The 11,729-nt window shown below is 47.1% G+C and overlaps 1 protein-coding gene across 2 annotated transcripts; it reads left to right on the top strand.

The window, feature by feature from the left end:
* Nucleotides 1-156: 156 nt before the first annotated feature.
* Nucleotides 157-11,506, top strand: NUP54 (nucleoporin 54). 2 transcript variants are annotated; one of them, XM_056489414.1, is made up of 13 exons: nt 191-362; nt 1,774-1,935; nt 3,849-3,932; nt 4,035-4,184; nt 4,824-5,053; nt 6,636-6,823; nt 7,279-7,475; nt 8,230-8,284; nt 8,829-8,922; nt 9,374-9,481; nt 9,851-9,970; nt 10,296-10,406; nt 10,735-11,506. In XM_056489414.1, exons 1-13 carry the CDS (start codon nt 311-313, stop codon nt 10,861-10,863), a joined length of 1,680 nt encoding a protein of 559 aa, XP_056345389.1. In that variant the 5' UTR covers nt 191-310; the 3' UTR covers nt 10,864-11,506. The 2 variants fall into 2 exon arrangements, with proteins under 2 accessions (XP_056345388.1, XP_056345389.1); XM_056489413.1 differs by lacking the exon at nt 1,774-1,935 and having other exon boundaries at nt 157-362.
* Nucleotides 11,507-11,729: the final 223 nt, after the last annotated feature.

Here is an 11,729-nt window from a genome sequence, read left to right as displayed (position 1 = left end):
GTTTAGCGCAAAGCAGGATCTTTTCCCCCGATGCTCGGGGAAGAGCTGTTCGGCTTTATTCTCCTTTATTTCCCCGCGTGCCTTGGCACATTAAACCTCTCCCGGACCCCCCCCTCCCGTTTCCCGTAGTGGTACGGCCCGCTGGCGCGCACGGACTGCGTCACCGCGCGCCGCCTGCGCCACCCGGAAGCGCTTTTGGCGGCGGCGGAAAGCGGCGTGTGCGGCCGGTTTTGTTTGTGGCTGGACCCGCCGCGGGGGCTCGGACGCGCCTCCCGCGGGGGCCTCCGCTCGCCGTCCCACGATCGGCCCCATGGCCTTCAACTTCGGCGCCGCGGCAGGAGCCGGGGCCGCCAACCCGACCGGTGAGCGCCGGGGGAAGCGGGGCGGGGGGAGCCGAGCAGCGGGCAGCGCGTGCCTCCCCACCAATGGGGACGGCGGCTGCCTCAGGGACCCGCGCGTGCCCCCCCGCCAATGAGAGCAGCGGCGGCCGGCAGCGCGTGCCCCCCGGCCAATGGGAGCCGCGGTCCCCTCAGGAACCCGCGCGTGTCCCCCGGCCAATGGGAGCCGCGGTCCCCTCAGGAACCCGCGCGTGCCCCCCAGCCAATGGGAGCCGCGGTCCCCTCAGGAACCCGCGCGTGCCCCCCAGCCAATGGGAGCCGCGGTCCCCTCAGGAACCCGCGCGTGCCCCCCGGCCAATGGGAGCCGCGGTCCCCTCAGGAACCCGCGCGTGCCCCCCGGCCAATGGGAGCCGCGGTCCCCTCAGGAGCCCGCGCGTGCCCCCCGGCCAATGGGAGCCGCGGTCCCCTCAGGAACCCGCGCGTGTCCCGCGCCCCGCCCGCGAGTTGCTCGTGAGGCGCTTGTGGTGACGTGGTGCATGTCCCTCAGATCAGCGTTTTGTGTGCACTAAAATCGTCGTTTGGACGAGATGCCCTTGCAAGTTCACTTTTGAGGAAGGTAAAAAAAAGGGGTTAACTTGGAAGGCTTTTTCCCACTCTTCTTTTTTCACTGTTAGTTATGGTGAAGTGTAAGACAGAACTTTCCTTACCCTCAGTAAAGTAATTGATTGTTGGCTCCGAGCAAGTCCTTTGGACTTTCACTGTAGTTAACTTGAATTTTACTGTCTCTTCCACTCTGGGATTTTACACACATTCTTTCTGGTCCCATCTGAAAGTAAAAAATCACCTTGTGCTACCTGTACACCATGGCAAGGCTTATGACACAGACCGGTATCCTGAGGGATCACACCTCAGGACTTTGTGTTTCAGCTGCATCCCAGGGGTGCTGGATGCATCAGTAAATCCTGCAAGGCTGAGATGGGCAGATTTTGGCAGTAGTACTTGGTTAAGTCTGCTCTGGAGTAGCAGAGGCTGCTGTGGTGCCTTAGCTGCTGGAGCTGAGTATTGTGGTTATTCTGCTGTATTACTTGTATGATGATGAGTTACTCTTGCCTTCCTGATGGTTTATGAATTAATTTTGCTATTATCTGTTACACTTAACACAGATGCAGCTGTCTGGAGTGGGGAAATGCTGCTGCTTTTTGCACAGTATAATTGAAAAATAATGTCCTTACAGCAGCAGTGTGTGAAGCTTTTAACTGTCCTCCTTATGTCCAATAAGTTATGTTTAATGTCAGTTAATACCTTTTTCTCTTGTTTCTAGCAATGCCTGTCTTGCCCATGGGGGTGGAAAAATGCTTCAGCTTTTCTTTCCTGGGATTTGCCTTTCACTCAGAACTAATGTTGCCTTGCTCTTTTTCTGCTTCCCGCTCGTCAGGATTTGGTGGGCTTGAAACTGCAAACTCCACTGCCAGTGGGTTTAATTTTGGGGGTTTCGGATTAACCGCTAATCCCGCGGTGAATTTTAATATTGGGAATTTCGGTGTTTCCACTACCGCAACTCCGCCCTTCAATTTTGGTAACAGTCTGGCAAGCGCAGGTAGATAATGCATAAATACGTGTTCTGTGGTAAATGTTACCAGCAGGGGTCCAAGAATTGCATCCCTCACTGGGAATCTGTGCCCTCAACTGATCCTCATATCCAGTGAACACTGGCTGTAGAAGCTCTGGGAGTGGAATGGGTTGGAGAGCCATAGGCTTGGAGGGGTTTTGCCTGTTAAATTCTCAAGGAATGGCTTTTGAGGAAAAATAACCCTGTAGCCAAAAGGTTCAGAAATGGGAAAGAATCCAGGTGATCCCAAGCAATCCCAGGGCTGGTCCCTGTGCCACATTTCCTGACATGAGATTCTTGGACTACTGCAGTCATGTTTTCATCTTCCCCCATGTCTCCTCATTGGCTGTCGTGAATGCACCACCCCTCAGTAGTTTCTGTGGAGAAACAGATTGTATACGACCGGCACCAAGTCAGAGCCCAGCTGAGGCCTGTTCCCCGAGAGCTGCCGTGCATCCCAAAACCACTCGTGCTCCAGGGAGTCCCTGCACTGGGGGGTGGCTGAGGAAGCCTTTGGTGGCCCCACGGAGATCCAGCAGATCTGAGCCATTTCACCTTAGATATTTCCCATTCCCTCTAAAACCACGGGACTGGGTGGTTTCTGATGCTTTTGTGGGTGTGGAATCAGCCCGGGGGTGCCGTTGCTGCTCGTATAGGAATTCCATCCATGCCACAGTGTCACCGCTCTGTGTCAGCGCCTCTCATCTGTTGTGTGCACTCCAGGCATCTCACTGGGGCTGATTGGCTGTGAACACTCTTGGGCTGCATTTCTTTGGCTTTGTTTGAGCTGCTCCAGAACACACTGTGGATAGTCCATTTGATATTCAGTTTGTACTCCCAGGACCCTTTTCACAAAAGCGTGACTAAATTTGCTATGTGCACAAAGGTACCTAAAAACGGTGTCATCCGTGGTGCTCCTCCAGAGTGTCCTGCTCACTGGCAGGATAGAAACATGGGTGATACAGGGAACAGTTTCTTGTGCCCACTCACATTAAGATGTTTGCTGAATGGAAATTAAATACAATTGCATATCAGCTTTGATTTATGCTTTTCATTTTGTTTGTGGGTGGGACTGTGAGTGCAATAGCTCTAAAGAACCTTTTCCTTTTTGCTACTGACATGAGTGTTAGGAGAGGCGGCATCTTTGTGACAAATCCTTTGTAGCAGACTGTCTTTTCTCATTTGAGCACGTGTAGAAGCAGCACGAAACACAGAGACCTTGGTTTCCCAGGCAGGTCAGCACTCCACAGGCTGCACCTTCTCTGGCACCATGGCACCACTGGAGCTCGGGCACTCATTTAGGTCCTCTCCTGCTGAAAAGCTGTGGAAGGCTGATTGCTTTTGCATCCATCTTCCTGTATTAGTGGTTGAACCTCCAAATGAGATGTAACAGGGAGGATTATGGGGAAACAGGGCTTTTTTTAAAAAAAGGACCCTGTAGAATTTTACCTGTAAATTTGCCTGTAAGCACAGCAACTGTGTGTACCTGGCCTCAGGCTTTGATTTGTTTCCCGAGGTTAGGGCTGTTTGTAAAGTTCACAAAACATCAGGTTGCTTATTAAACACTTAGCAGTGACATTGACCAGAAGTACTGGTGCCAACGAATCTAAGGAATAGCACTGTTAGTTGTGTCTGTCACCAGGGAAAGCACATCCCTCTGGTAGAGGAGCAAGATGTGAGTTGAGTGCCCTCCTGTTTGCTCTGTTACACACCATCCCAGCTGTGGCTCTGTGGTGCATTTTCTCCCCCATCTCCTGGGACGGTGAGCTCGATGCCATGCCCAGTGTGACCGACATGCTCGTGCCCGTGCCATCCGTCTGTCAGCACCGTTCCCATAACACCGAGGCTGTGCCCAGCTCAGAGGCCGTGTGCTGCTGCCTGACTGCAGTCTGTGTTTGCAGGTGCCTTCGGAGGCTTTGGGACCACCACCACCACTGCAGCTCCGGCCTTCAGCTTCTCTGCTCCCACCAACACCGGCACCAGCGGTAAGGGGCCCGACGGCTGGCTGCCTGCAGAGCAAACCCAGCAGTGCTCTGCGTTATGTGCCTGCTCTGCTCTTCTCACTCATCATTTCCTTCTTTCCCCAGGGCTCTTCGGTGCTACCCAGAACAAAGGCTTTGGGTTTGGTACCAGTTTTGGCACAGGAACTGGAACTGGCTTGGGGAGTGGGTTGGGAACCGGGCTAGGCTTTGGAGGCTTTGGAACCCAGCAGCAGCAGCAGCAGCAGCAGCAGACCAGTGAGTATGGCCTTTGGACTTACCCGTCCCTTAGCAGCGAAAGCGCAAGACTGCCACCTTCAGTTACTCGGCTGGTGGGACAGAAGGGTATTGTAACAGGGGCTGGTACACTTAAACTTTTAAACTAGGGCTCAAGCAAGTCCCTGAGCTTCCCCCTTGAGCTTCCAACAGTATTTCCTGCTTTCGTTTAATGGTAGTAGAAGTTGTAGTGAGAGAATTGATGTTGCAGTCACAGCATTGCAAGAAGGGGGAGGAAAAAGGCGCTGAGATTAATTTAAATGGGAGTTGGATAATAAGCAGATTCAGGCTCTGAGTGCACTGAATTTGTAACAGCCAGCCTGCCTCTCAGATTGAGACATAGGTGCCAGATGATGACATGGATCAATACATGTCTTGTTTAAAAAATAAAATAAGATTACTTCTGATGTAGCATTCAGGGTCTTCTGTGGTAGTTGAAGAATGGCTGTAAAAGGACACCTAAGAAACATGATCTGATTTTAATTAATTTATTCATTCGGTGTTTTTATTTTGCTTCTCAGAATATGATAAGAAGTGATGGCAGTGATAGGCAGATGGTAGGTGACAGCATGGTCACGGTTGGTCAAGGAGTTCATTTTTGTTTCTCTTCCTCCCTCCCAGCATTAGGCGGAGGGTTGTTCAACCAGCCTGCCCAGACACCCGCTCAGTCCAACCAGCTCATCAACACAGCCAGCGCCCTCTCTGCCCCGACACTGCTGGGGGATGAGAGGGATGCCATCCTGGCCAAGTGGAACCAGCTGCAGGCCTTCTGGGGCACGGGCAAAGGCTACTTCAACAACAACATCGCTCCGGTGGAGTTCACGCAGGAAAACCCCTTCTGCCGGTTTAAGGTACGGCATCGTCCCGCTGCCTGCAGAGGGCGCTGATGCCCTTACTCTGTGAGTCTGAGCGTCTTGTGGGTGTTACATCAGCTCTTGTCACCGGCAAGAGTATTCTGAAACGGTATTTTTGCAGGTAATCTGCACAGTTCTGATGCATACTCATTAAAAGGTTCGAAGATGCTGGAAATTTGGGTGTGGAGGGACTAGATAATGAGCCCAGATGTGGATGATGAAAGTAACATTTTCATATGCTAGTATTCAGGTTAGTGTGTGTGTACTTGGAACAGATCTATGGAAATTAATTTTAATGTGTATCTCTGTGTGTTGCAATAAGACAGAAACAATTTAAAATAACATTCTTGTCTGAAAGAAACTGTGAACATTTCGAATAAGAGCTTTAGGGTCTTTCTTCATTGCTTTGTGTAGATTAAAATAACCCTCTGTGAACCTGGCCTGTGCCAGGTTTAAAATCCACCAGTCTTCAGCTTTCTTGTGCCTTTATCCTTGCCAGTGCTTATGCTGACTCCATTCCCTGTATGGAATTGTCAGCAGTTCCAGATCTTGCTTCTCATGTCCACAAAGAGTTCGTGGCTCTCCATCCTCCGCAAATCCCGCACCTGCTGACTGTGCTGCTAAGCCTCAGGCTTGTAGGGGGATTTGGGGCAGGGTGGTGATACCCTCCTTCCCTGATCTGATCCTTTGGAGTGCTAACTTTGTGACCTGAATGTAGGTTAATACTTAATTAAGTCTAGTGTTGATTATGCACATTATGAGACTTCTGTAAGATTTTTGCAGCAACTGTGCCTGCCTTGCGAATGTTTGGCTTTGTTGCGTCACCTTTTTCAGTGTTACCTTGAACATTTTGTTGGCAATGAACCTGAAAGCTTATTTTCTAGTAAGTTGTTGTCTGATATTGCTTCCACGATTTCTGAGCTTTGAAAAATTGCCCAGTGTAACTTGTGTGATGCAAAATCAGTTATTTTAAAGTTTCATATACTAAAAAGAAGAGTTTTCAGGTTAGACAATGCCAAATACTGGGTTTACTCTTGTCCCTGTGACTGGACTGTTTCTAATGCCATGAATTAATGTGCCTTAAGTGAAATACTGACAAATTCCATCTGTGCACCAGTAGAGGATGCCTGCAAAAAACAGGGGAGAAGGTGGCACAGAGATAGGAGCAAAGCACCATAAGCTAGTTGGGTTATTGCCTCTGGAAACACCTGTCATCAGATAAGAAAGAAGCATTATGTGAAGGGTTCCACTGGAATCCACTTGTACACTTGGAAAAAGGGTCCGTTTGTAAAATGCTCCCGATTGCTGTAAGCTCTGCTGTGTTGGCAACTCCCCTGATGGGAAAAGGATACTTAGGAACTTTTTGTAAAAATCCAAACTGTTTCAAAAGCTGCTCTACTGCTGGCTGTGGGAGAGAATGATTTAAAAGGGGATTGATTTTATGTTTCTGCAGCTCTGAATACATTGTGAGTTAAATTTTGGACCAGTTGTTCTAAAAATGGAGGGATTTAGCCCCTCCCCTTCATGCCACAAGGTTATGGTTTTGCTAAGTAACATACCTTCATTTTGTTCCTTGCAGGCTGTGGGTTACAGTTTAATGCCCAACAACAAAGATGAAGATGGCCTCGTGGTCCTGGTGTTTAACAGAAAAGAAGCGGACATTCGAAGCCAGCAGCAGCAGCTGGTAGAATCACTGCACAAAATTTTGGGAGGAAATCAGACCCTCACTGTCAATGTCGAAGGTGTTAAAACGATGCCAGATGACCAGTACGTGAACTTCCCACAGGGTTGCCTGTATATATTGCATGTTACAAAGGGTTGGTGCCTATGTCTCCTGTCTGCCCTTCCCCTTAGTTTTAGATCTCTTCATGCTGAGTTTGATTTGTATCTCTTATTCCTTCATACAGTTTTTCTTATGGTGCTAAGTTCAGTACCACCTTTCCGGAGATTTTAGGTTATTCTCAATGTAGTACTAGTATCACCATAGAATAGAGTTGTTAAAACTGGGGAGAGCAGAGAATGTAATGATATTTACAGCTTTTCTCTCTCTCCCTTGCTGTATTAAACCCTGCAGCTACTGGTACTTCACATCTCCCTTAGCTAAAGGAAGTTGAAGGTCAGCTGGGAGAAGGAGCTTGGATTTTGGGTGGTTGTGTACTGTGTTAGCTCCGGCGTGCTTCTGGCCTTTTCCTGACAAGTGTTCTGCATTTGGCCTCTCTCAGGACAGAAGTGATCATTTACGTTGTGGAGCGCTCGCCCAACGGCACCTCGAGGAGAGTTCCTGCAACCACCCTCTACGCCCACTTCGAGCAGGCCAACATCAAATCATCCCTGCAGCAGCTGGGGGTCAGCCTGGCCATGGCCAGGACAGAGCTGTCCCCAGCACAAGTCAAGCAGCTCCTGCAGAACCCTCCTGCCGGTGCGTGGGCTGGGCCTTTGGGCTCTCTGGGAAAAAAACAGGTGTCACACCTGTAGGAAGAATAAGGAAAGAAAAGTCAAAAATCAGAATAATGATGTCTCATAGTCACTTGCTACTTTTCAGATGGGTCTCTTAGCTTGCCTAGGTGGTCACAGACAATGCACATAGAGCTTTGTCTCAGAGTAGTTAAGGGCTGTTCATGGCATTTGATTAGACGACTTACCTTTGTGTCTATAGCTTCTATATATGTCTATGTTTAGGATAGGAGAGATTATGAAATCTAGATTGGAAAAGACATTGGGCCTAGCCTTGCAGAATAGTCAGAGCTAACTCCTACTGGGAATATTTTGTCAGCTGATTTGGTACTTGGATCACTTAATTAACTGAGTTTTTGAGTATTTGTTTGCTTCACACAAAAAAGGACAGGTGATCTAAGTGTGGCATATAGTGGGAGCAGTAGGAATTTCTCCCTTTAAAGTATGTATTATTCAATGGGAGCACCCATGGGTTATTTCATTCCCCTGCTTTCAAATCTGCAGGAGTGCTTGACAGCCTTTGGGTCTGAATTTACAGTCCCTGCTCAGGACCAGGACTTCTAAAGAGCTACCCTGGTTTAATTAACCTTAATTTGTGTAACAGGCACTCGGGTTAACATAGTTTATAGAGTTTGTGTATTTCACAGCACTTTTTCCTGGTTACAGCTGCAACATCTCTCTATTCATATATCCATACTAAAAATCCTTCTTTTTTTTAGGTGTTGATCCTATTATATGGGAACAAGCCAAAGTTGATAATCCTGATCCTGATAAGTAAGTCCAATAGTCTGTCCAAGTATTGAAGTATTGCAGCAAGGCTTGGAAAGGGGAGAAAGAGATAATAATTGCATAGTACCCTTCAGGTAACTTGCAAGAAAGTTACTCGAGTACAACTTGGCCGTGTGCTGATCCCCTTGAAAGCAGTGAAGATTACTGGCAGTGGCTGTCTTAATCCCTTTACCCATTTAGAGGCTTAGGAGCTGTCAGGATAAAGAGACTTATTGGGTTCCTTGTAGGTGTTGTGTCCTCCATTACATGGATTAGTTATCATGACTTACCTTTTGCAATTGCTGAAGGTGATGCACCTTTGTACCTTCCAGTGGTTACAGATAAATTGGGCTGGTTTCTTTATGAAAAAGGAGCAGGTTGTTGGGAATACTGGGGACTCTAGATCTTAGCAAAAGAAGAAAAGGTTATATATTAATTTATAAGAGACCAACATAATCTGTAACTTTAGTTAGATTCTATTTGTAATTATTGGTCCTTACCCTGTGTCCAGTATAAAAACACATTGTAAGAAATATTTGTGTTCTCACAGGCTTATTCCTGTGCCAATGGTGGGTTTCAAGGAGCTGCTGAGAAGATTGAAGGTGCAGGATCAGATGACCAAACAGCATCAAACTCGATTAGATGTAAGGTTGCTCATCTTTATCGTGACTTGCTGTTGACAAAGGATGTGCTATTCAATGCACCTGCCTCTGTGTGTTCAAAACTGAAATGTGAACCACGTTCTTAATATATTCTTTAAATAGATCTCTTGCCCCAAAAACTGAGCAGTGTGGTTTGGCTTTCATTTGTTCCAGGTTCAAGCTTACTGTTTTGCTATAGACTAATCCACACCAGCTCCATTAAGTTGTATTGGCATGGACTTTTTAATTTGGGCAACCAGTTTTCCAGTGCCTTCTGAAAATCTTAATTGCGTATGAAAATAAACACAAAGCAGAACAGGAGAGGTAGGAGAGAGCTTTGTAAAATCATCTGGGTGGTGTAGTGTCATGAAACTCTCAGTTTGAAATCAGGCCTAATGTGTTCTGTTATCAAAGACCTTCTCTGACTTCCAGCTGACTCTCATCTCCTCTGCAGATAATATCAGAAGATATCAGTGAGCTGCAGAAAAACCAGACAACAACGATGGCAAAAATTGCACAGTACAAAAGGAAACTGATGGCGCTTTCACACAGAACTTTGCAGGTAACAGGGATAATTTAAATAGCTCCTTTGACACAGTCTAGTGGCACAAGAATTCTCAGAGGGAAGAAGAACCTGCTCCATCTTGTGCAGGCCAGTGCTGAAAGTTATTCTGACTTCAGCTACTGGGTATTCATTTAAGTACCAGGCAGAGCTGTCAGGGAAAGCTTTAGGTCTGCTGTACATGGGAACCTTTCTCTCTCACTGACCCAAAACCACAGGACTGCCCTGAGGTCTTAGAGCAGCAGACCAAATGACACAACAAATCCAGTGAGAATGAGGCTGAAGGAAGGGCAAAAATATGTGGCTGGGCTGGTGGGGAGAGGGATGGGCCACGTGTTCTCTAATGAACGTCAAAGGCTTCTTTTGTAGGTGCTAATAAAGCAGGAGATCCAGAGGAAAAGTGGTTATGCCATTCAAGCAGATGAGGAGCAGCTTCGTGTGCAGCTGGATACAATTCAGTGTGAGCTTAACGCACCCACGCAGTTCAAGGTGAGTGGCTGACAGTTGGCTAACAACTCTGGGGTTTCCTCACTAAAAACATGTCAGTTTTCCAAACCATGTGTGTAGGTTAGTTGTGGAAGGCTTTCAGTCCAGCAGTGTGAGTAGGTTGTAGCATCATGTTCTTGGCTGAATAGCCAATAGGTATTTCAGTAGATGTGAGTTCTTGGAAATATTGGACTCACTTACCTTATGTATGCCTTCAGAACATCTCAAAATTGAATGAGCAGCAATGCATCCAGCCCTGGAGAGTCAAGGAATGGTAGATGCTGGAGCAAATGAGTTGTGTTTGATTTAAGCCTGTTTCTCTTCCCAGGGCAGACTGAACGAGCTCATGTCCCAGATCAGGATGCAGAACCACTTTGGAGCGGTGCGGGCTGAGGAGCGCTATTACATAGATGCAGACCTCTTAAGGGAAATCAAGCAAGTAAGTATTGCTGGGTAGAATCCTGGCCTACTCTTTGAACTTGATCATTTTAGCCAGGCACACACTGGCTGGGTCTACACTGTCGTGTTCTTGCCTTGTTTGACAAGTCACCCTTTTAATTGGTTGCAGTGCCAGGGCACCAAGCTGTTGTACAAAAGCACTCTTTGGAGATAGGCTGTTAGTACAGAAAATGTTATTCCTTCCTCAAAGAAACTATGCCAGGCTTATCAATGTGCCAAGGCCACCAGTCATGACACTTTGGAGAATTATTACCTAGTAAGTCTGTGAAACTGAGCAATACTCACACTGGTTTCTGAACTACCTGCAGCACCTGAAGCAGCAGCAAGAAGGGCTGAGTCACCTAATCAGCATCATCAAGGATGACTTGGAGGACATCAAGCTAATAGAGCACGGGCTGAACGAGAGCATTCCCATCCGAGGGGGAGTCTTCAGTTGACTGGTGGAGGTTTACACAGAACATGTAGTCAAGTTCATGGCTCACCTTCCAAGGCTAAAACTGTTGAGGTAAAATAAAACACATACCTTGTAGGAGCAAAATGGTATTTTGTCTGTTACTTTTAGAATTAGCAAAGCCTCTTCTAAGCTTTTAAAATTAACCTTTGGAAGGTTTATATTTTATAAAGCTGTATATGCTTTAACAAAAGAAGGAAAACTGAATCTGTTCAGGTACCATTTTACTATGAAACTATATGTACTATTGTACATTTTTTCTTTTTTTCTTTTTTTACAACAGCATTGTCCTAAAAATGCAGTGCTGAGGGGATTGTTTCACTAATGACTCGGTTTGTGGAAAGCTTAGCCTGCTTCCATGTTTCTGTCAGAACAATCAACCAGCACCTTTGTGTAAACAGCTAATTTAAACCATTACAGAGATGTTTGTTGCTGTGACTATGTTTTTCTCTGCAATACCAGTCAATTACTGGGGCAAGCTGCACAAAGTTCCTGTTTCCAGTTTCTGTCTTTCCTTCGGACTGCAAGGATCTGAAGGTTGTGTTTTGATCGCTTTACGTATGTGAATTACACAAAGCTTTGCTGCCCCTCTCAGTAACAGAATGTCTGGACATTGTCTTCTGCCTTTTTTTAAATTGCCCAAGAATAATAAATTCAGTCTGACTTTGTAATAAGTGGTGTGTGGTGTTGGCTGTCAGTGACATCAGCAAAGCTTGAGGTTGCTCACAACTCCAGGTAAGTGCACTTCACTCTGCTTTGGGCACTGCAGGTAACAGGCTGTCAGACCCAGTGCCACAGAGCTGCTGGGCAGCCTCAGTCCCCAAACCAAAATCAAAGGTGTGGCCCTTAGAT

Source organism: Oenanthe melanoleuca, chromosome 4 (assembly GCF_029582105.1).
Source record: "Oenanthe melanoleuca isolate GR-GAL-2019-014 chromosome 4, OMel1.0, whole genome shotgun sequence".
NCBI lineage: Eukaryota > Metazoa > Chordata > Aves > Passeriformes > Muscicapidae > Oenanthe > Oenanthe melanoleuca.
Note: the sequence above shows the minus strand (reverse complement) of the source record. Positions and strands in the feature narration are given on the sequence as shown.